General features: G+C 44.2%; 1 protein-coding gene across 4 annotated transcripts in view; it reads left to right on the top strand.

The window, feature by feature from the left end:
• Positions 1-23,558, top strand: part of GHR (growth hormone receptor) — a 105,406-nt gene that overhangs the window by 28,894 nt on the left and 52,954 nt on the right. For 3 of the 4 annotated variants that reach the window (XR_013843352.1, XM_079994885.1, XM_079994883.1), the window contains exon 2: positions 18,715-18,801. Coding sequence is in view for 3 of the 4 variants with exons in the window: in XM_079994885.1 (XP_079851011.1) it covers positions 18,732-18,801 (70 nt within the window). In the remaining variant the exon portion in view is untranslated. Of the gene's footprint in view, positions 1-10,202; positions 10,439-18,714; positions 18,802-23,558 lie in introns of those variants that run through there. The other variant, XM_079994884.1, reaches the window with a different exon arrangement.

The raw sequence follows: 23,558 nt of genomic DNA, 5'->3' as shown, positions 1-23,558 counted from the left end.
CGTTTTTCAAACAGATAACAAAAGCAACACAAAACAACACAGTTTCCAACTCATCGTTTCATACCCTTCTTTCTTTTGACTTCCCCATACCTCCCCATCCCTGCATCCTTGTTTAATGGTTCTTTAGCAACCCTTAGGTCCATTATCTTAATTCCCTTTCATAAAAGTTCCTTTAGTTTTTTTTTTATTACTGCTGCAATTTCTTTACCTCTTACCCCCTGACATCTTAACATTCATCAATTTTGCAATTGTTCCCTGGCTGACACTCTTGACCACACTGGCCTCACAGAGTACTTCTGCTATGGGGCAGCTCTATAAATTAAGTAGGTAGATAAATATGGGGAAAGCAAAATGTCACTTAGAGGAGGATCTCAACTGTTTTCCTTGAAGCTTGAATTTCTTTTATTCTGGATTGTTGTATTTGATGTTTTCATGTGTTGTAAACCGCTAAGATTCTCCCCCCCCTTTAAAATATGTAACGTTATAGAAACAAAATGAATAACGACAACTGCTACTACAGTGGTACCTCGGTTTAAGAACAGCCCTGTTTATGAACGATTCGGTTTTCGAACTCCACAAAACCGGAAGTAGTGTCCCAGTTTGCGAACTTTACCTCAGACTAAGAGCGGAAGTCGAACGGTGGAAGGGCACAGGCAGCAGGAGGCCTTATTAGGGAAAGTGCACCTCTGTTTAAGAACGGTTTGGTTTAAGAACGGATTTCCAGAACGGATTAAGTTCGTAAACCGAGGTACCACTGTACTACTACAAATTTCATTGGGGGGAAATGGCAGCTAGACATTCTGTTGTGGCAACCGTAACCTAGGTTTAAGGGGCCCTGACTGGCTTATATGTCTGAGTTCCTAACACTGGTCTACACTGGCTGCCAGTAGCTCTCTGGGTTTTCAGGCTGGGTTTTCTCCCAAGTATATACACAAAGTATCAAATGTGGTGACAGTAATAATAATGCAACAAAACAACAACACCACAAACTGGCTTATAAATATAAAACCAAATTTACTAGAATAGAGATAGACTTGTAACCATTCTAGCAACAAACATACTAACGTGCCATGTGCAAAACAAAGCCTAGAGATACTGTAAACATGGAGTGGATAAATGTACAACTGTATCTTAACAAGTGACATGGCCATTGTGGCGGCACGGGGTTGCCGTTCTGTGATTGGACTTGCGCTACTTGTTGAACGGTTCATTTATCCAGTCTGTATAACATTTATTGCACGTGTAATTGTTAAGATACAGTTGTACATTTATCCACTCCATGTTTGCAGTATCTCCAGGCTTTGTTTTCACTCCATGTTTGCAGTATCTCCAGGCTTTGTTTTGCACATGGCACCTTAGTATGTTTGTTGCTTGAATGGTTACAAGTCTATCTCTATTCTAGTAAATTTGGTTGTATACTTATAAGCCAGTTTGTAGTGTTGTTTTGTTGGGTTTTCTCCCAAGCCTCCTTGGAGAAGCTGAAAATGGAACCTGCGACCTTCTGCACGCAAAGCTATGGCCCTTCCTCTAAAATGCAAACATAAATGCTAGGTATTATTTATGCATGGTCTTGTAAAACCCTTTTCTGCATGGTTACCTATTACACAAGCTATTGCCATGCAATCTTATACCTGCAGGAATTCTCTCCTCTGCGCTATCAATGGTGAAGAAGCCCTGCCCTCTACTGTGTTGTCTGCTGAAACTTTGCTGCTGATTAACAATGCAGTCCAATGCTTGTCTGCTCAGAAGTAATCCTGGCTGAAGTCAGTGTGACTTACACCCAGGCAAATGTGCATAGGATTGCAGCTGTAATGGCTGCACATGTGTTAGCTAACAGTACAGATTTTCGTTTTTGGTGCTTGTTATAAATTCCCACTTTGTCTTGTGTATATTTTGATGTTTGTGCTTGAATAACAAGGAGAATTTGAAGTCATAAACAAAACATTATTTTTAGAAAAGAAAATTGTTAGCAATTATCTTATTTGACATATTGTGTAATGGCTGTGATGGCAGATCTTGGAATTGTTAAATGCTAAATGGTCTATGTAAAGGGGTTGTTGTTGTTGTTGTTGTTGTTGGGTTTTTCCCCCCGTAACTGTTGCTTGATTTGTCAATAACCCCCCTGCTGAAACACACATACACTAAACTTGATAATATTTTGCTTGTTTGCAACGTCAAAATTCAAGCTGAGCATTTTGTTCTGAGTTTTTTTATATACACCAAATTTTAGATTGATTTAATTACAGCTTTCTATTTTGAAATCCATGGATATCTTGAAAAAGCATACCGGTTGCTACTAGTTTGCAACCAAATAAAGAATTTATAACAATCTAGGGAAAATAATTCAAAACCTCTGGTCCTCTGGCCTAAATGCAAGGATACTGAGCATTATCATTTACTTGGCTTAGCGTCCAAACTTTTGCATAAACGAGGCTACTTTAAGTGTTAAATCTCTTTGGTATTACTTACTGAACATTTTGCATACCACTATAAATTATCTGCAGCACTGTAAAACTGTTATTACTATAAAAATGAAAAAAAGGAATGAAGTGTGTATGTATAATGTTCTTTAAACATTCAAAATCTGGTTGTAAAAAAGATATAGCAGATTAACTCACCCTGCCTGAGGAAAGGTGCTTTCTTGAGTTCATTTAGAATGCTGTTACTTTAATTTCATAATTTAAACAGATGAGGAGAGCAAATAAGTCTACATTGGCAGAGATCTAATAGGCTGTAGATGAGCATCGCTCAGCCTTTAAATTAATGCTTCTTCTGTGTTTACCTTGTGAGATACAGAAAAAGTGTATGCTTAAGAAATACTGAGACCCAGTATTTAAAGTCGGCTCTAGGAGGGAGAGAAGCAGGGGGAGACTCGCTCAAAAGCACTGACTGTCTTGCATGCCAGCGTAATGAAAAGCTGCATTTTCCGTGGCCCAACCACGTTGCCCTGAAACAGATGGTGATGTTTATGGAGACTGAAGCAGGCTCTGGAAGAATTATTCAGAAAAAAATGCTTAGCGCTTCATCCTCAAACCGCTCTCTGAGGTTAATGAGACAACTCAGGTGGCCTCGGTGGCACAGATTGAGTGTCTTCCATCAGCTTCGGCTGGTGCCCCAGCTGCACCCTTACTTGGACAGAGACAGCCTAACTACTGTTGTCTGTGCTCTGGTAACCTCTAGGTTAGATAACTGCAACACGTAGAGCTGCCTCTGAAGATGGATTGGAAACCTCAGCTAGTACACTGGGGCATGATGGCTTGAGCATATTATACCGATCCTAGGCTGGCTGCATTGGCTGCCAATTAGTTTCCAGGCCCAATTCAAAGTGCTGGTTTTGACCTCTAAAGCCTTAAGCAGCTCAGGACCACAATACCTCAAGAACCACCTTTCCCCATATGAACCTACTCGGACCCTGGGATCATCTTCTGAGGCTCTTCTTCATGTGCCTCCTCTGTGTGAGGTCCACCGAAGAAGAAGAGTTTGGATTTGATATCCCATTTTATCACTACCCGAAGGAGTCTCAAAGCGGCTAACATTCTCCTTTCCCTTCCTCCCCCACAACAAACACTCTGTGAGGTGCGTGAGGCTGAGAGACTTCAGAGAAGTGTAACTGGCCCAAAGTCACCCAGCAGCTGCATGTGGAGGAGCGGAGACGCGAACCTGGTTCCCCAGATTACGAGTCTACCGCTCTTAATCATTACATCACACTGCCTCTATTGTCGAGTCAAGAACATCTTACAGAATGCACCCACAATAAATGCTGGTCTAGAGAGGCCCCTGATACACAAAAGATCAATCCAAATGCCTTACTCAAAGCCATGGGTTGTCCTAGTATGAAGCGATATTAGACATTGCAACTGTCTTGAGCATTGCCCGGCATTAAGCATACCAAAGTGATTATATAATCATCTGTGTGTATTTCATGCAGCAGGGAGTGGGGAGAAAAAGCAGAGCCAATTTAATAAAGTTTCTGCGGCGGGAAGCAAATTGAATATTTGCCCTATCAACCCAATCAGTGACGATAGCCTCTGCCAAGCACGACTGTCTTTTTCTGTAGTACAAATGAACCTTAAGCTCAGTGAGTGTAAACCATCTGTGACCATTCAAAGCCTTCTTTCTATAAATAAGATTTTCATGGGACAGCATGAAACCATAACCCTGCAGGCACAAAGCAGATTTGCCTGATTGGCAAGGAATCAACTGCATTTCCTTTTCCTGAAAGGGTAATTTGAGAAGCACAGTGATGGACTCTGGTTTCTTTGATGTGCCATTGGCCCCAAGCAGGAGTTCCTAGACTGGTGGTTTTGGTTTTTGGTTTTGTTTTGTTTTACCAGACATTCCTTTCTCTCCAATAAATGAAACCCAGCAAATATGGATATTCTTCTAGAGATGTGAAGGCTTTTTTCTGTAGGAGGGAACCAAAAACTGGGGGGGCAAACAGATTCCCCCCCCCCAGGCCTTAACATCTCCATTTTGAAAACCCAAATAGACCTGTTTTGGAACAATTCATATGTTAGAGAAAGAGCCCAGTAGTAGACTATTCCAGGCGTCTTCAAGCTGGACCAAGAATGATCCCTTTGAGAACCATTGATAATCAATGGGGTTAGTACTGAGCTAGATGAGCCAAAGGAGAATAAGGCAGCAGGTTGAGGCTGATGGGAATTGTAGTCCAAAACCTCTGGAGGGCACCAGATTGTGAAGACAAGTCTAGATGGGCCGATGTGCGAACTCAAGGAAGTATGTCCTTTCCTTTCGCCAGTGCAGCAGGGCGGCAGACCACTTGAGGAGTTTAGATTTGATATCCCGCTTTATCACTACCCGAAGGAGTCTCAAAGCGGCTAACAATCTCCTTTCCCTTACTCCCAACAAACACTCTGTGAGGTGAGTGGGGCTGAGAGACTTCAAAGAAGTGTGACTAGCCCAAGGTCACCCAGCAGCTGCATGTGGAGGAGCGGAGACGCAAACCCGGTTCCCCAGATTACGAGTCTACCGCTCTTAACCACTACACCACACTGGCTCTCTGTCTGTCCACTGACTGTCCACCTGACATGCTTCAGATAACTTTATGACCACTACTCCATAGCAATTGTTGTTATACAATTCCATTCACCATATAGATGGGTTTATGAAGCATTCCTGTATCCTTCTGCTGTGCTGAAGAAGAATTCCAAGAAACAGTGGGTATATCCGGAATCACTGTTCACTACGTCTGTTTGCGGACTACTTCGGCAGCGTTGGACGTCATAAAACAAAGCTTTACGGCTTGTTTTCACCAGATAGGAATCTGACCCTATGCTTCTTGCATAGTCTACAAAGACTTTCAGAGACTTATAAGACTTTCATTTGGTTCTATGTTTTCAAGAGAATCCATCAAGAGTGCATATTTTGTGACTTTCAGAGATTTATAAGATTTCTGTTGATTTGGTTTTGCAGAGAGTGCATATAATATATTTCATACTGTTCAATGTTCTGTATAGATCATATAAAGAGTTTATATTGACATTGCATTGTTGTACTTGGTCAACGTGTTGCTTTGGATATTACTTGATCCCTCAGAACCTGACATGGGCTTGAGCCAATGCAAGACTTGAGTTTTTCAAGGAGCAGAGGTCCCTGCCCAGTGCTTGTTAAAAGCAGAGTGGGATCTAAAATAGAATTTGTGAATAAATCTCTTGAAGCCCCTTCTTAAGGGTGTCTCCAGATGATCAGCATTTTGCTGCAGGGATTGAAGCTCATACCAGATTTTTAAGTTTGTGCATTTCAAGTGAATTAAAGCTCTTGCCTTGCTCCAGCACAACGAAAACCCAGACTTTTGCAATGATGGGGAAACGCACCGAAAACTGTGAGATGAGCAAATGATTAGAGGGAAGACCTGTAAACAATTCTGGATGGATGGTTGTTGTGAGCGAACCTTCCTCTAAGCAAATCAGGAGAATGCTCAGTAAAGACCATACATAATCTAACCTCTAAATGAGCTTTGTGCAAACAAATCAGAATAAATGCTGAATAAAAGTTTGCCTGTCAGCATTTAAGCTTACCATCCCGTCATTAAACCAAAGTAACAGGGTTTTAAGAGAAAGAGAGGGAGATATGTTTGTATTTTACTGGTTGGTTCCAAGGTTGGCTCTCCAAGGTGCATGCTGCTGTTGAATTTACCGTATTTTTCACTCTATAAGACGCACCAGACCACAAGACGCACCTAGTTTTTGGAGGAGGAAAACAAGAAAAAAATATTCTGAATCTCAGAAGCCAGAACAGCAAGAGCCAACAACAGCAGGCTGCGCAGTGAAAGCAGCAATCCCTCTTGCTGTTCTGGCTTCTGGGATAGCTGCGCAGCCTGCATTCGCTCCATAAGACGCACACACATTTCCCCTTACTTATAGAGTCTTATAGAGCAAAAAATACGGTATTAAGAAAATCAATTGTGCCAAGACACCTCACCATCCCTAATCGGTTTACGGTTGCAGAAATTAACTCCTCGGGCAATAAATGAGATCATCACACGCCTGCAAGTTTCCTGGCTGTGAAACATAAAAAATCAATTGACCACTGTAGAATGAAACGAACTCTTTTTGTTCTTGTTTTTTTTTAAAGTATAAGATGCAAAGTAGTTTTATTATGTCACCTGCAGCCTTTCCTTTATTTGACTTAGTGTATCTTAATTACATTTACTCCAAGGTAAGATCCCTTGAGTTCATGGGGACTCAACTCACCCCCCCCCCACAACCAAAAGGAACATAAGGAGCTGTCTTATACTGAGTGATTTAGCACATTGGTCCATCTCACTCTGTATTGCCAACAGTGATGGGCATTGGCAGTCTGTGCTTTCAGACAACTGTTTCTAATAGTCTATCTGGAGACACAGGAGATGGAACATGGACCTTTTGAATGCAAAGCATATTCCTCAAAAATCGATCTGCACATCTGCCAAGTTTGTAACTGCCACTTCCCATTATTCAGCCCAGGAGCAGCCTTAAGGGGGGTTACTCTCTACATGTTGTTTGACTTACATTGTCCCTGACAGTGTGGCAGATGGTCAGGAATGCTGGCAGCAGCTAGAGAGAGGACCAAGTTGTCTACCCAGCTTCAGGCTTTACTGCTGCACACTTTAGATGAGGGCAGAAGACACCAAGCACTGAGCTGTGACTCTTAATCAGATTCTGGCAGTAACCGGTCATGCCAGATCATTAGTCTGCCTTCTAGCTTAAGATGCACATGGCTGGTTGTATGTTACAGAATCACAGAATTGTAGAGTTGGAAGGGACCACAAGCACCATCTAGTCCATGGGTAGGCAAACTAAGGCCTGGGGGCTGGATCCGGCCCAATCGCCTTCTAAATCTGGCCCACGGACGGTCCGGGAATCTGTGTGTTTTTACATGTATAGAATGTGCCATTATACAGTGGTACCTCGGGTTATATACTCTTCAGGTTACAGACTCCACTAACCCAGAAATAGTACCTCGGGTTAAGAATTTTGCTTCAGGATGAGAACAGAAATCATGCAACAGCAGTGGGAGGCCCCATTAGCTAAAGTGGTGCTTCAGGTTAAGAACAGTTTCAGGTTAGGAATGGACCTCCAGAACGAATTAAGTACTTAACTCGAGGTACCACTGTATTTAAAATGCATCTCTGGGTTATTTGTGGGGCCTGCCTGGTGTTTTTACATGAGTAGAATGTGTGCTTTTATTTAAAATGCATCTCTGGGTTATTTGTGGGGCATAGGAATTCGTTCATCTTTCCCCCCCCCCAAAAAAAAAAAGTATAGTCCGGCCCCCCACAAGGTCTGAGGGTCAATGGACCGGCCCCCTACTGAAAAAGTTTCCTGACCCCTGATCTAGTCCAACCCCTGCAATACAGGAATCTTTTTGCCCAGCTTGAGGCTCAAACCCACGACCCTGAGATTTAGCATCTCATGCTCTACCAAACTGAGTTGCTGGCCCACTATTTTGGCAGAGTTTCCCCCGCCCTGCCTTTTGCTCTGCCTTTTGACTGTTGCTGAATGTTTGAAGATTCTGGACAGATTAAAATAAAGTACTTCTTCACACAGCTCATAGTTAAACTATGGAACTCCCTCCTGCAGGACGCAGTGATGGGGCCATCAACTTGAATGGCCTTAAAATAGGATTGGACAAATTCATGGAGGATAAAGCTACCAATGGGCACTAGCCGTGATTGTTATGCTCTGTCTTCATGATTGGAGGCAGTAAATGCTTCTGAATACCAGTTGCTCAGAAGCACAAGAGGTATTCTGCTTCAGTGTTTCCCATCTGGGTGGTCACTGTGAGAACAAGGTGCTGGTCCGGCAGGCTCTGCTTACGTTTTTTATGACTGCAAGTGGCACGCAGGTTCCACAGTGTGCAAAACTGGTGGTGGCAAAATGAGTCAGAAATCCTTACTCCGCGATCTGATCCAGCGCGGTAGTTCTCATGCTCTTACGGCCTCTGTCTGCAGCCGAGCCAGGATTTGTTCAAGGCAATCTATTCACCAGACTCTGCTGGCTCGCTGGTTTGCAGACATCCAGGGGCCTGTTAATCAGTGCATTCATTAAGCTGCACTTAATTGCCCAGCAAAGATGCATCCTGTTCTACACAGAACATAGTAGCTCTTTCTGTTTACATGGAAATCGAAAGGAAGCATTAATTTGGGGGTTATGAAATAGTCAAAGACCATTCTTTAAAACAAAATAAGAAATGTAAGAGTATAAGAAGAGCCTGCTGGATCAGGCCAGCGGCCCATCTACTGTGGCGGGGAGTTCCATAGCTTAATTATGTGCTGGGTACTTTTTTTATTCATCCCGAATCTTCCAACATTCAGATTTCATTGGATGTACAGTACACAAATTCTAGCATTATAAGTGAGGGAGAAGAAGTTTTCCCTGTCCATTTTCTTCATCCCATGCATGGTACTTTCCTTTTCTCTAAACTAAAAAGTCCCAAGTAGTGCAAGCTTTCCTCAAAGGGGAGTCGCTCCTTACTGTTGATCATTTTCGCTGCTCTTTTCTACAGCAATGTGTATTTATTAGTAAAGCAAAACACAGGCACTGGGAAGCTCTTAAAACGGGATTGTTATAAATCTAGTGTCGGCAATTATGCTGAAAAAGCTGCTCCGTTTTTTGGCAGAGTTTTCATTTGTTTACTAACCGTATTTCTATGCCATCTTCGTAGAGTGGTACCTCAGGTTACATACGCTTCAGTTTAAATACGCTTCAGGTTACAGACTCCACTAACCCAGAAATAGTGCTTCAGGTTAAGAACTTTGCTTCAGGATAAGAACAGAAATTGGGCTCTGGCGGCAGCAGGAGGCCCCATTAGCTAAAGTGGTGCTTTAGGTTAAGAACAGTTTCAGGTTAAGAACGGACCTCTGGAATGAATTAAGTACTTAACCTGAGGCACCACTGTAGTTTTCCCAGACCCCGGTAAGCAAGCCCTCCGCCTCGCAGGATGGCAATTCAGGGGGCTCCTGACTTTGCACAATTTTCACCTTTGTGCGTGGACCCCCAGAACCAAACCCTCGCCAAAGTGGTGGGTCTACTGTACACCTTTAATTGTTCAGTGCATGCAAGCCTGGCTTGGCTCTTCGACGGCTTGTAAGGCATTCCAGCTAAACTGGTCTGGGCGCCTTTAACACTTTCAGCTACTTCAGATCATGCTCTGCACCTCTTCTTCACCCACTCAAATTGTGATTCCCTAGAGTGGTTGCTGACAACACACAATATGTAAAGCAGGAGGTCCCTGTGAGTCTGAGGAAGAGGCCACTGAGGAGTTTAATAGTATATAATTGGGGGGACGGAACAGATATAGAAAAGGCAACCTGTACACGAAGAAATATGGCTTTTCACTTGAGGCCTTTGTGTGTGTGGCTCAGCTGAAAGGAGAAAAGGTCTCCTTGTTGCCCGTATCATCTCATCCTCCGAAGAAGTATTTGATAGCTCCTCCATGGTGTGTTTCCTTATCGGGTTTCACAAAAGCTACCTAGCTCCATCGCAGCAGCTTCTGGTAGTGACAGAATGTTATCAGATCATGTGAGGTTCAGCTGGGGCTGTTATTGAAGCTGACATCTGCAGTGCCTGGTTCTTCCTGGAAAGCGAGGCTCTGATTGCAGGCTGTGTTCAATAAACTACGTACTTGAAAGGTCATTGAAGTGGCAGGGTGAGAATTTCTTGCTTCACAGAAACTGTTGCTGTTGCGTGCGCCCATTTCAGTGGCCCTCCCGTAGGTGGCAAGGATTCCTTATGGTCCTTATTTGTATTGGAGGCGGCTTCCCGTCCCGCTTGAGACTCGCTGGAGAACAACAGAGAGTGCAAAAGAAAACAAGAATTCCCTTGCTGGCTTGGAGCAAAGTTCCGTCACATCCAGAATTCTAGGCTTGGGTTTTGTTTTGGTTTTTTGAAGCAGCCAAGCTGATGCTTCTGGGCACATATGCAAGCTGGACATTAAGGTGAGAGCTGCCTGGTGTTTGTCTCCAGTATCTAGTACTCAAGAGGTAAACTGCTTCTGACTATGGAGGTTCATTTATCTATCATACCAAATAGCCTCTAAGAGATCTATTCCCCCTTTGAATTCGTTGAATCCTTTTTTTAAAGCCATCATAGAATAGGTAAAGGGTAAAGGGACCCCTGACCATTAGGTCCAGTTGTGACCGACTCTGGGGTTGTGCCGCTCATCTCGCTTTATTGGCCAAGGGAGCCGGCGTACAGCTTCCTGGTCATGGGGCCAGCATGACTAAGCCGCTTCTGGCGAACCAGAGCAGCACACGGAAACGCCGTTTACCTTCCCACCGGAGGGAAGGTAAACTTGCTACGTGCTTTCGAACTGCTAGGTTGGCAGGAGCAGGGACCGAGCAACGGGAGCTCACCCCGTCACGGGGATTCGAACCGCCAACCTTCTGATCAGCAAGTCCTAGGCTCTGTGGTTTAACCCACAGCGCCACCCGTGTCCCTGATCATCATAGAATAGAACCATAGAATTGTAGAATTAGAAGGGACCCTGTAGGGTTGTTTAGTGCCGCTTCTGAAATGGGGCTCAAACCCACAGCCCTGAGATTAAGAGTCTCGTGCTCTACTGACTGAGCTATTCCAACAACCCATCAAAGGGCTTTAAAAAGCTCTTTGGGGATTCCTTAAGATACTTGTGTGCAGAAATAAGACACAGAAGTTTCATAGAGTTGGAAGGGATCCCGAGGGTCATCTAGTTCAACCCCCTGCAATGCAGGAATTGTCTGCCCAATGTGGGCAAATGCTTCTGGATTGGTTAAACACCACCTGACTTGCTTGGTCATCAGCTGTAGTGCACAAGATCACTCATGTAAAAAAAGAAAGAAAGAAAGAAAGAAAGAAAGAGGACTGCAGTTGACTATCAAGGGTAATTAGTAAGTAATCCAGTGATTAAGAGTGATATAGATGGGGGCAGAGTTGTCATATATCTCAGTATCAACACTAGGCGTATGGGGTTTGGCCAGCTCCCAAAATCTATGAATAGAATCTATAAATAGAAGGAAAAAGCAACAGAACACTTAGCTCTCATCCAGAACTAATGAAAGTCTTCTCTTTCTCCATGCCCAGTCTTTCATTTGAAATTGCATTGTGTGAACGACTGAATGCTTTGTCAGGAGGGGGAAATCAATGTGAACCACTTACTAGTAGGAGCAGTTCTGCCTTGTGGAATAGAAGTGTCACTGGGCATGAGAAGACCCTGTTCCCACCTGAACTGGTGTTTGGGCAAACCTCAAGCCTGATGATGCCCCCTTTTTGTATCCTGTTTTGTTTACAGTCCTGTCAGCACTAACCAATGGAGTTTGCTGTTTTAGCGTTTAAAATACCCTATGAGGTATGAGCAACCCTATGTAAAAGACACATGCAATGTCCACTACATACAGAAGGAAGAAATCAATTTATAAAACCTCTGTTCATGAAGGAAATCAATTTAACCAAAGCTGGGAGAGGTTGAAATGGCTGCTGAGTGATGCCGATGACTTTGTAACTTAGAAAATAGCTCTCCATGCCTTGGCAGCTAGGAAATTAGGGCAAAATAACTGGCAGTAAATTGCAAAGGGGATTTGTGGATTTAATTTGTACATTTTATATGAGATCTGCCCTTTATTCTATGCAACGAAGAATATTAGTAGATCTGGATGTGGTTTTACAGTATATTTAGTGACTGTTGAATGTATTAGATGTTTTAGGCTACTGCAGTAAAAGTTTATGATGATGTAGAGTTATTTAATAGTAAGGGACCAAAGGCGTGCCTCATCCTTATCTCTGCCTGAAGACAGAACTACTCACTCATCAGTCTTCACTAGGGATGGGCAATTGGTCACCATAGCATCTGATGTGAAGGACCCATGCGCTCCCACAAGAGGCAAAGAGGTTCTTTAGAAATGCCCCAGTAGGAACAGCCATTGATGTTCCCTGCCAGAGAACATTATCCCCTCCTCCTGCAGCTCTGCTGCTCCTCCTGTGTGAGAGCCCAGAGACAACCAAAAGACAGGCAAGGAAGAATTTCTGGTGGACCTCTAGTTATGGTTCATATTGCGGGAGGAAAGGTCTTGAAGAGAGCTAACCCTGGGCTTTAACTAGTGCAGGAGTGAGTCAGTGTGCAAAACCAAGGTTGTTGAGCCTTCAGCCTTTGCTCAAGGCCAAACAGGACCCTGCCAGAAAGGGGGGGGGGAGTACTGGCTGGTTGATTGGCAAGCAATGGCAGCAACTAGGAGGAGCCTGGCAGGATCATTCTTGGGTGGGCAGCTCTCTCTCCCAAGATGGTCCTAGCGCTGTTTTGAGTGAGAAGGAAAAGAGGGTCTGCAGCAAAGAGGAACCTGGAGCCAAACCTATTAGCTGGCTTTGGTCAGCTGCGGCACTAACTCTGTACCATAGCTGTCAACATTTCCCTTTTTTAAAAGGGAAATTCCCTTATTCTGAATAGGATTCCTCGCAAGAAAAGGGAAAAGTTGACAACTATGCTCTGTACCCTCGTGGGGGGCTTTTGCCTGGCTGGAATGTGTCCTTGAAGATACAAGTCTCATCCATTGCTCCACCCACTATTGTCTCTGGTCCTGCCCACCACAAATGGCACCTGGAAGCCTTCTCCATAAAGGAAGGTGGCTCTCTGGGATGATGGTGATGATGATGATCCTCATCCTTGCCTCATATGGACAAATCATTTCCAGTAGGCTCCACTCCAGCTTTTGCCTGGGCACTGGCATTTTCATTTCTTTATTTCGGGGGTTGGCAGCCCTGCACCGAGATTGTGCGTCTTAAGTGAGACTTCAAGCTTTGCTTCTTCGGGCTTTAGCTGTGCCCCTGGCTGGAGTCCAGCCCAGGCACGGCGCCAGTCCCAGGCACAGCTGAGCTGCTTTGGCCCAGCCAGTACTCAGACACGCCTAGGGTGTAAATAAACCCTTTCCCTGACAGGCCCAAGGATCTCTGCAGCCTCTCCCGGAGAAAAATAATAATATTCTGGAGCCCATTCCTTGTTTTATTATGTAGATCCTTTTAACACGCAGGCCAATTTTCCCCTTTAAAAATGAGCCTTTCCTAAAACGGAGGTAGCATAAAATACAGTGCGCTGGCCAAATACAAAAGAGGACCAGGGTTCCTACACCTTTAAACAGAATTGCAAACCAGAAAAAGTACCAGATGGGTCAGGCAAAGAAAAGAAGATGGGGTGTTGTTTTAAAATCAAAACAATGACTTGCGTGGCTTATTCCAAGGATTCTACCAATTCCCTAGTGAGGTACAAGGAACTGTTAAGCTTTCAAGAAGTGTAGCACAGTGCCTCAAGTTGCTTCCAGACAACCTGTTTATTGAGCATTTATCCTGATTTGTTTGCAGAGAGGTCGATCAATTAATCACATGCCTTGAGACACACATGTCTCAAGACGATGTACGTAATGCAATAAAAACAGCACGGAAAATAGCAACAGATACATTTTAAATCTGTACAAAGTAGACACCCCTGGCAGAGACCCCTGCGTCCAGCTGGGAAGTCGGGTCAAAAAAAAAAATGTCCTCAATTGTTTGTTTGAGAGCCTGTCGTATTTCGACAGGAATGTTGTTCCACAGTACAGGGAAAGCCACACTTTAAAAGCCCAGCTCCAAGTTACTGTGGTTTGACAGTGTTGTACCAAGCAAATGTTAATCAACACTTTCCAGTGCATTTCTTCCTCACTTTTCTTAGTGCAGAAAATCCAATTTTGGGGGTGAGGGTGAGGAGAGAGAGTGGGTTTGTTGCACAAGAACACTAAATCAGCTGTAATTGCACCACCCGAATTTGCTTGTAGGCGATTGAGTCCCGTCCAAAAATGGCAACGGTCTAGAAGCACCCTAGAATGGAACTTCATGTTGTCTTGGCAGACCCAGGTCTGCTGAGATCACGAATGTGTGGCTGTCGGTAGGGGGCCATTGTAGAAGAAAGTTCGTGAGCAGGAAGGAATGAGTGCTTAACGCCTGCTGATTCTAAAAATTCCTCCAAAGGCTGTTCATCGTCCTGGCCAGGCTTACCTCTGGAATTAGAGTCCAGCTTGGTAGTGCTGTGCTGTGAGCTTTCTGCAGATTGGGGGGGGGGTCATGATGTTAGGTGACCTAAGCATCTGGCCGTCTTTCAGTCTGCTCAAAAAAGGGGTCATCCTATTTATAATGCAGCGAGGTTGGTGCCACTGTTCTTTGAAACGGTATCATGAGAGGCATCCCATAGATTCTCTAAAAATAACCGTGTGATTGGCTTGCTAATGTACTGATCTTTGCCACTCGAGTAATCTCAAATTTGCCCCCTTTCTGCCTCACTGAATAAAAAGAGCACTTTGGCTGCAATTGCAGCCGCTGAAACTCAGGAGATATCTTGCACTACATTCCTGAGCGTGTGGACTGACTCAGAAGTAAGTTCTACTGAGTTCTGTTGGGATTGCTCCCAATAGAACTGCAGCCTTAATTTATTTTTATTTTTCCTAAAGTTATGTTCAGCAGAACCCATTTGATAATTCAGAAGCTATTATGGATAGTTTGTAGGGAACACCATAAAAGTCACCCATTGCATTAAGACTCGCATCTCCTCCAAACAACCTGCTTATTGCGCATTCCTCTGCTTGCACAGAACTTATGTGGAGGTTGGATTATAGTTGGTCTTCGCTGATTATTTGTTCCAATTTGTTTGCGGGGAGGTCATACCGCAATAGGCATTCCTCCTGATTTGCTTGTGGAATGTTCATCGGCTCACCCCACACTTTCAGTGCATTTCCCCATCGCTCTCTTAACTGGAAAAAGTCGATTTCTTTTCTTTTCAAGTGGATTTGTTGCATTAGGGCAACAGAGCCCTTTAATCTGCTTCATCTGTGCAAACTTAACTTTCCTGGCATGTGCTTGAATCTTTCCCACTAAATACTGATGATCTGGAAGCACCCTTGAAATCCAGTGTTCCAGCACTGCAAACTATACCTGTTAAAATTGCCTTTTTTTACATAGCTTTTAAAGATGCATGAGCCTTGACCTCTTTTTCACATGATCAACCTAGGGAGAGCCTGGATCAGAATTGGGGGGGGGGGAGGTTTTATTTAACCGTTTGTCCTCATGCTGCAACAGGGGTGGCGAGGGCAAAATAGGACTGGGCACCTTAATAAAAACATAGAATTGCAGAGTTAGAAGGGATCCTGAGCGGCATCTAGTCCAACCCCCCCCCCCCCCGCAATTAGGAACCTCCCCACAGCCATCCCTGGATGGGCTCAAACCACCAACCCTCTGGTTAACAGCCAGATGCGCTGACCCTTTGTGCCACTGGAGGAAACTGCACCTTGGATAGTTGTTCAGAATAGGTAATTTCAGCAGGTGTAGCTTATGTGGCAAGTATACCACCCTACAAAGGCATAGGACAAAAGAGGTGGAGGGGCACAGAAATTTCCACCCGGAAATGTCCTGTTTCATCACATGATCTTCTGTCTTTCCTATAAAAAAAGTTCATTAAAATAGTTATTCCAGTTATTTCATTATTATTATTATTTTGCATGCCTTGAATCTGATGAGTAAGTAGCATTTCCACAGCACTGTGTAGCTACAACGGGCCCGATCCGATCGCCATCTGCATTCATCCTGCCCCTTCTTACTTGCATTGCTCTGTTTTCTACTGCCAACACCCTTTCTTATTGAAGACTTGTGTGTCTCTAAATGTGCACATGAGACTCCAGCTCAGCACTGAGGCTCCTCAGGGCACCGTTTATATTGTGCCCACTTTCAATACTGCTTGTGCCTGCAAAAGTTTGGGGGCAGGCATGTTGCTTTGTTGCTAATCCTGGAATTTTGCATATCACAAATATTTGAGGGTGTGGGTTTTTGGTCCTGTGTTAGTTGCACTATAAAGCAAGAACACCGCTTCAGATGGCTATTATGCTTAAAGTTGGGGAAAGCATTGCAGAACAACTCATAGATGTGCGGATGATGTATGGATGGTCTGGTATCAATCCACTATTACTGTGTTAAAGACATCTTGCAGAACATACCACAAACCCCCACTGCCACTGTTTGGAGGGGTCCATTTATCATCCATTTGCTCTGTTTTAATGCACCATGAAGCAGGTTCCTTAGTCCATCGGTAACTATAAACCTCCCTTCATGTTCCTTTGTCTCATCCTTGCTTTGCTCTCAAAACATATGCATGTATAAAGGCTATGCAGAAATGTGTCCCTATGATGAGATTCTTGACAAACTGCATTTGCTTTTAAAAAAGGAATCTTTGTATGTTTGAGGAGGAAAGGGAGATGACTTGCAGCACATTCCTAATGGCCAAGCCATGCTTTGGCTATGCTGTTGAAATGGACCAGCTTTTCCTAACCTGGTGCCCTCCAGATATTATGGACTACAACTTCCCATCAGCTGCAGCCAGCATAGTCAGCGCTCAAGGGATGATGGGACTTGTAGTTCAGCCACATCTGGAAGCCACCAGGGTAGGGAAGGCTAAATTGGGTCAGTATGTACTCCTCGTTTTAGAAGTTATCCATTATGTGACCATAATCGCTGTCTAAAAGCTAGCCAGGAATTCAGTATATGCAGCGAGGTCCAGAGCAATTTGATTTTGAATGCAAAAAAAGAACAGGAAAAAAGTTTTGTCCATCTGTTTTAAGCATAGCGGAGCTTGATCTAATGAGGAGAATTCTGACATTGCTGGCATTTAGCCACTTACCATTGGCCTCTGCTGTCAGCTGTGGGAGAGGAATAGCTGTGAGGCCTGAGGGCTTTTGCAACTGTGGAAGTTTGTGGAGGGATTTAATTCCTTCCAGCTGGCAAAGAGTTCTGTCTCGTTTCCATTGGGCAAGGGAAAGCCTTCAAAATCGGTCCCATTATGTGGAAATCTGTGTGCATTTCATTTTTCAAGGGCAAGAACTGAGACGCGCTTTCTTCTATTTTCTTTTTTGCTGTTGCAAGTCTTGCCATGAGTTGTTTGGGGAGAATGCATAAATATATTTGCAAAGGACAGCACAAACGTCTTTTCTCTAGGGAAAAAAGTGCAAAATGATATAAGTTCTTAGCTCTTCTTTTACACTATATAATAATGGATACCCACAAACATTATTCATGACTTTATTTGGAATAGCTTATGACTTTATGCTCATTCGTCAGTTTCACTGTACACTCTGGAAACTTTCTGGATCGACGGTTGCCGTGCATTCTCCGTGTGACTGCCCTTGAAGGCAATTTGGAAGCTTCAGCTAATGCAGACCATAGCTGCCAAAACAGTAAAGCCAGATAGGATCACATAATACTGATTCTGAAAGATCTAGCTTGACTGCCCGTTCAGCTCCCAAGCCCAATTCAAGGTGGTGGAACTTAAATGGGTTGGGACCAAAATACCTGAAGGACTGCCTCTCCCTATCCTAATCTGCCTGTGTCTTAAGAGCTTCAGGGAAGGTTTTTCCTCCAAGTCTCATTGCCATGAGGAGTTTCTTAAATGGCAAGGAGGGACAGAGCCTTCTCTGCAGTGTCACCCCATCTGTGGAAAGCTCTGCAAAGGGACTGTAACGGTTGCATTCACCTTGTTTTTATATGGTTCTTTGCTGACCTTTTTTCACGGGCATTATATTCCGTTTTAATGTTGTTGTTTATTATTACTATGTTGTACACTAAGTGATTTTTTAAAAATAAAGTATTACGTGGTATATAAATGCTTATACATAAATAAATTGTAAGATGAATTAAAACATTGCTAAAGTCCATTGATTTCACCAGGAAATGCTGGGTGTTCTCTCTGAAACCAGCAGGACATAAAAGTGTTTAATTTTTGCTGGATCATGTCCACTCTATTCTTATTCTCTGAAATTGTCTAGACTGACGCCACATATCTGTACTGGTTTAATACTCCCCTCCCACCCCTTGCCAGGAAACAATAGTTATATGGGTAGGTCAGATGGATCACTAATGGAATTGGGTCCATCTTCACCCAGCTACAATCCCTGGACTTCTTTGTTGATGGTTATACCATTATTAAACCGATATAGCTCATGGAAATTGTTCATTGCCTGCAGTAATTCCTGGCCCAGTAGCCTCCCTCCAAGAGTGGGATTTACGGTCTTGTACAGTGTATAATAGGCAGTAATATTTTACAAGGCAATAACGTTTATTATAATCTCCTCCTCAACTCCATCCAGCCACCCAATAAACTAGGAGACGGGTGAAACAGAATTTTACATCTTACAAGTGGTTAATGTAATGAGCTTGACATTATTGTCTCTTTTCACAGTTGTAGAATCCAGAGGCATGGATCTTCGTCTCTTGCTTTTTATTCTGGCACTGGTGTCTGCGAGCGATTCCTCCTCCACGGACAAGGGTGAGTGTTGGTGAAGAAAAGCTTTTGATGCACTGTTGCTGAGCTCTGTGTGATGTACTTGACACTAGATACTTGCTCACCATAGTTTTCATGCTAGGGCTACTGTTTTTACCTTGGTTGGTTCAATGATTTAACACTGAACCGTACTTCAGAGAGCACTTCTCCTCATATGAACCTGAACTTATTGGTTGAGGTCATCATCAAGGGACACGGCCAGTGTCCTAGAGGACAGGAATTGGAAACCATCTGAACTGAGGATTAGGCCTTTTCAGTTGTGACTCCAGGGTTACGGACTGACCTTAAAGATTGTGTACTTCCCTGCCCGTCTTTTAAGTGATATTGTAAAGCTCACTTATCGGTAAAGCCTGGTGGTATTAAGACCTACTAGTTGTTTTGTTTTCATTTTTGTGCTTTTCATTTTGAGAGCTAAGGTGATGTTTCTGGTAATGATAGCATTGTTGCCTGTATATACTGTATTAAGTTCTGATATATTGTGAGGAGCCTGCCTTATCCTCTAATCCTCTCAGACGTTTCCCTAACCAAAAGCTTCTTTTCAGCACAGGAATTCTTTCTTCTTTTAATGGGTAGCCAGACTGCAAAAGGGGGAGTTATAGGAGGGAAATGGGCAGTTCAAAAATTCAAGTCATGGCGATGTAATAAGTGATAACATTGTGAAAAGTGCTTCCCTGCAGACTCCATTGCTACCCTCCACAGAGTGGTACAATTTGAGTATACGTTTTACAAACAGTAGCTGTGGAGATGCGTTAAATACATGTATCTGTGTGTGACATTTAGTTGGGACTTTGGTTGACTAACATGGAATATATTTGTGGAATAGGTAACTTTCTTCCTTACAGTTCCTAGATTCAGGGTTTTGGGGCAAAATTGGGGCAATGATCTCATGGGGACTATTTCCAGAGGGGTAGCCATATTGTAGTGCTATCATAAGTAAGTTCCACTGTTTCGAGCGGAACTTACTTTTGAGTAAACATGTTGAGGATTACCTGAGAGTGAGTGGGACATACTTTTGATCAAGACTTCTACTCTTAGTGCTTCTTTCGTAAAGCACGTTGCCCCTCCCAAATAATCCTGGGAAACGTATTTTACCCGTTCTAGAGCTACAATTCCCAGCACCCTTAACAAACTGTAGCGCCCAGAAATTCATTGGGAGTGGTAGGGGCGAACAAAGTGGGGGGCAGAGGGGGTGGCTCTCCCTGGGTGCCACTCTGGGGTGGTGGTGTGTGTGACAAGATGGGCCCTGCCCCTCCCCAGCTGTGGAGAGGCCGAGGGCACGCGCAGTCCATTCAAGATCCTCGAGAGCCTAAGAGGTTTGGGGGATTAGGAAAAACAGATAAATAATTTTTCTCCAAGGGAGGTACAATCCTGAAAGCACTCGATGCTGAGAGGTCTGGAGAGGGGAGTATTAGGTGGAGTTATTTGTGTACAACTAACTATAATGGGGACGCAGGTGGCGCTGTGGGCTAAAGCCTCAGCGCCTAGGACTTGCCGATCGAAAGGTCGGCGGTTCGAATCCCTGCGGCGGGGTGCGCTCCCGCTGCTCGGTCCCAGCGCCTGCCAACCTAGCAGTTCGAAAGCACCTCCGGGTGCAAGTAGATAAATAGGGACCGCTTACCAGCGGGAAGGTAAACGGCGTTTCCGTGTGCGGCTCTGGCTCGCCAGAGCAGCGATGTCACGCTGGCCACGTGACCCGGAAGTGTCTCCGGACAGCGCTGGCCCCTGGCCTCTTAAGTGAGATGGGCGCACAACCCCAGAGTCTGTCAAGACTGGCCCGTACGGGCAGGGGTACCTTTACCTTTAACTATAATGGGTTTCCGCATATCGAGTTGCCCGAAAGAGTACTTGTGTCTTGTCTGATTTATAAAGCTGCATGCTAATTTTTGTTTTTTAACGTGGGGGCTGTGTTTGCCAGGCAGCTGGAATGCCTCTCGACTGCCAAAACTGTGGAGAGGCCTCTTAGATGTGGAACCAAGCAAAGGAGCGCAGTCTATTTGTTCCAGTATGCTGCACTGAAAGGAAGATATTTTCTGGCCTGTCTTACATGGGACATTTTTAAAGCTATTCTTAACAGTGTTCACATGTGTTTTAAGAATGGATGAACAGTACTCTTCAGATCGCTTAATGTTCCTTGGGGGCTAAAAAGGCTGGGGGGGGGGAACGACCCCTTTTATCAACCTTCACAGGAATTTGCCCAAGCCAAGGAGCTGTAGGGAATCTTTTACTACTGTTGTTAGCATAGCTGCGGTTTTTAATGGGCACTAAAAAGAAATAGGCATTGCACCTTTTCGTTTCCCTCCTTCTGTTACAAATAGTAAAATTCGAGTTGTTCACAAGGAAAGAAAGTGCTGGAATGTGCCACACATTTGCTCCAGATTCAGAGCCATATTCTGTGACCTTGGGGTGTTGGGGGTGGGGAACAAACCTGAACTCTACTAAGATATTTATCTGAACCATTCTCAACTCTGTGTCACATTTATGCAATAGATAAGAGGCCAGCCTGAAGCCAAAGTGCTACAAGAAGCACAGGCAATGGGTGGCCAAGACAAAAGCAAAACCTGGAATACTGTGTCCAGTTCTGGGTGCCACAATTTAAAAAGGATATTGACAAGCTTGAGGGCAAAGGACGGCAACCAAGATGATCAAGGGTCTGGAAACTAAGCCCTACGAGGAACAATTGAAGGAGCTGGGTTATGTTTAGCCTGGAAAAGAGGAGACTTGAGAAGATATATGATAGCCATCTTCAAAACTTAAGGGCTGTCACATGGAGGACGGAATAAGGTTGTTTTCTTCTGCTTTGGAGGGTAGGTCTTGAACCAATGGCTTCAAGTTACAAGAAAGGAGATTCCGACTAAAGATCAGGAGGAACTTTCTGACAATAAGAGCTGATCGACAGTGGAACAGACTCCCTTGGGAGGTTGTGCTCTCCTTCATGGGCGGTTTTTAAGCAGAAATTGGATGGCCATCTGTCATGGGTGCTTTAGCTGAGATTCCTGCATTACAGGACAGTTGGATCAGATGACCCTCAAGGTCTATGGGAAAGCCCATAGTACAGAGGTAGAGGGGCCACTTTGCATGCCGGAGGTCTCAAGTTCATTCCCCAGCATCTTCCCATTTTGTTGCTTGAGGTGAAATGGGATGTGCCAGCATGCCACCACCTCACCCCTCTCCCTGCTAAAGCATCATGTACCTACATTGTGTGGTGGCGACTTCTGGCAAGATCTTGCTGAAATCTCATGAGCCCTGATTTCTTCCTTCACATGATGATAAGACTCGGAACATCTGAAAAGGGATTTTGCCTGAACTTAATCAGCTTATCTGGTTTGTATAAGAAACCAGTATGGTATCAGCTGAGGGTTAGAAGCCTACAGAGTGATTTCGTGTAGGTTTCAGAGGGGGAATCCCAGAGGGAAAGGGGGGGAGAGGACCAAAATTGAAAGAGTCAGAGGTAGGCTTCCATAAGGGAGCAGGTCAAACATCTATCAAGAGTGAACTGTCAAGGTGACCAGTTGGGCAGAGGCGGAGAGATAGCTTGAAAGAAAAAGGGGTGACAAAATGGAGAGAAAAATGAGAGGCGGTAACCCTGCTCTCGACAAAATAAGGTTTTCCGTTCCTGCATTTAAGGCAGGGGAAATAAGAGCTTGGGAATGAGTCCCAGCTCATGGAACTATATGCAAGCAAGGATAGGCCCTTTTGAAACATGATCTCTTGCCAGTGGAAGAAGCTGGACACATCCTCTTTTGTTTTGCTTCTGTAATAAACTTTGGTCCATTTAAAACCTCTGTTGTGCTGCCCTTAGGAGAGTAATAATTCATCACTCTGGAGGAGAAATGTTTTGCAAGAGCTCATGATAAAGGGAAGAGCACATGATAAAGGAAAACAAAGCAGCATTTGGACAAGATGATCCTTGCAAAAAAAAAAAAAAGCTTTTGGTGTGCTACATCTCCACAAATCATTATCTGCTGTAGGTTTCCTCCCCTCCTACTGCATACCTGCCTTTGCTGCCATAACAATCTATCTCTTAGATTTGTGATGAAATGATGCAGCTGCCTTAAAGGCTCAGTGGTAGAGCACGTGATTTGCAGGCTCTAGACTCCCCAAGTTCAGTCATTGGCGTCTCCAGGTAGCACTGGGCAAAAGGCCTTGTCTGAAAGTCTGGAGAGCTGCTGTCTAGTCAGTGGAAACAATACTGAGCTTGGTAGGCCAGTGTTCTGACTTGGTGCAAGACAGCTTCTCTTTGCTTTTGTGTTTCTCAGCGCTAGCTGTTCGAAGACAAGTCAGGACTTGACAACTAGCCATGCTGTGCCTCCACAATTGGAGGCAGTAATGTTTCTGAACACCAGTTGTTAGAAACCACAGGAGGGGATAAGTGTTCTTCTGACCGAGTCCTGCTTGCAGACTTCCCACAGGTTTCTAGTTGGGCACAGTGAGCACAGAATGCTGGCCTAGAGGGGCCACTGTCTTGATCCATCAGGCTCTTAGGTTCTAGTGGCTTCTTCTCCTCCTAGTGCTCCTCTATGACTGTTTCTTCAAGGTCTAATCAAGATTACTTGCTTAGAATTCCACCCATGAGGCTGGGCTGCTGAGGGCTCACATTAGGACCTTCCTTGCTGTAGCTCAAATCCCCTAGAATTGCTTATCCACCAGCATCTATCTTATCTTGTTCCTTCGGGAGAGAAGCCAGTGGAATGTTCGGCATTCGATAGCATCTCTTCTGTTTTCTGTTCCGTTTAGTTTTGTTA

This window comes from Podarcis cretensis (assembly GCF_951804945.1).
Source record: "Podarcis cretensis genome assembly, chromosome: 11".
In the NCBI taxonomy this organism is placed as follows: domain Eukaryota; kingdom Metazoa; phylum Chordata; class Lepidosauria; order Squamata; family Lacertidae; genus Podarcis; species Podarcis cretensis.
The sequence above is the reverse complement of the archived record's forward strand: the minus strand, read 5'-3'. Positions and strand labels throughout refer to the sequence as shown.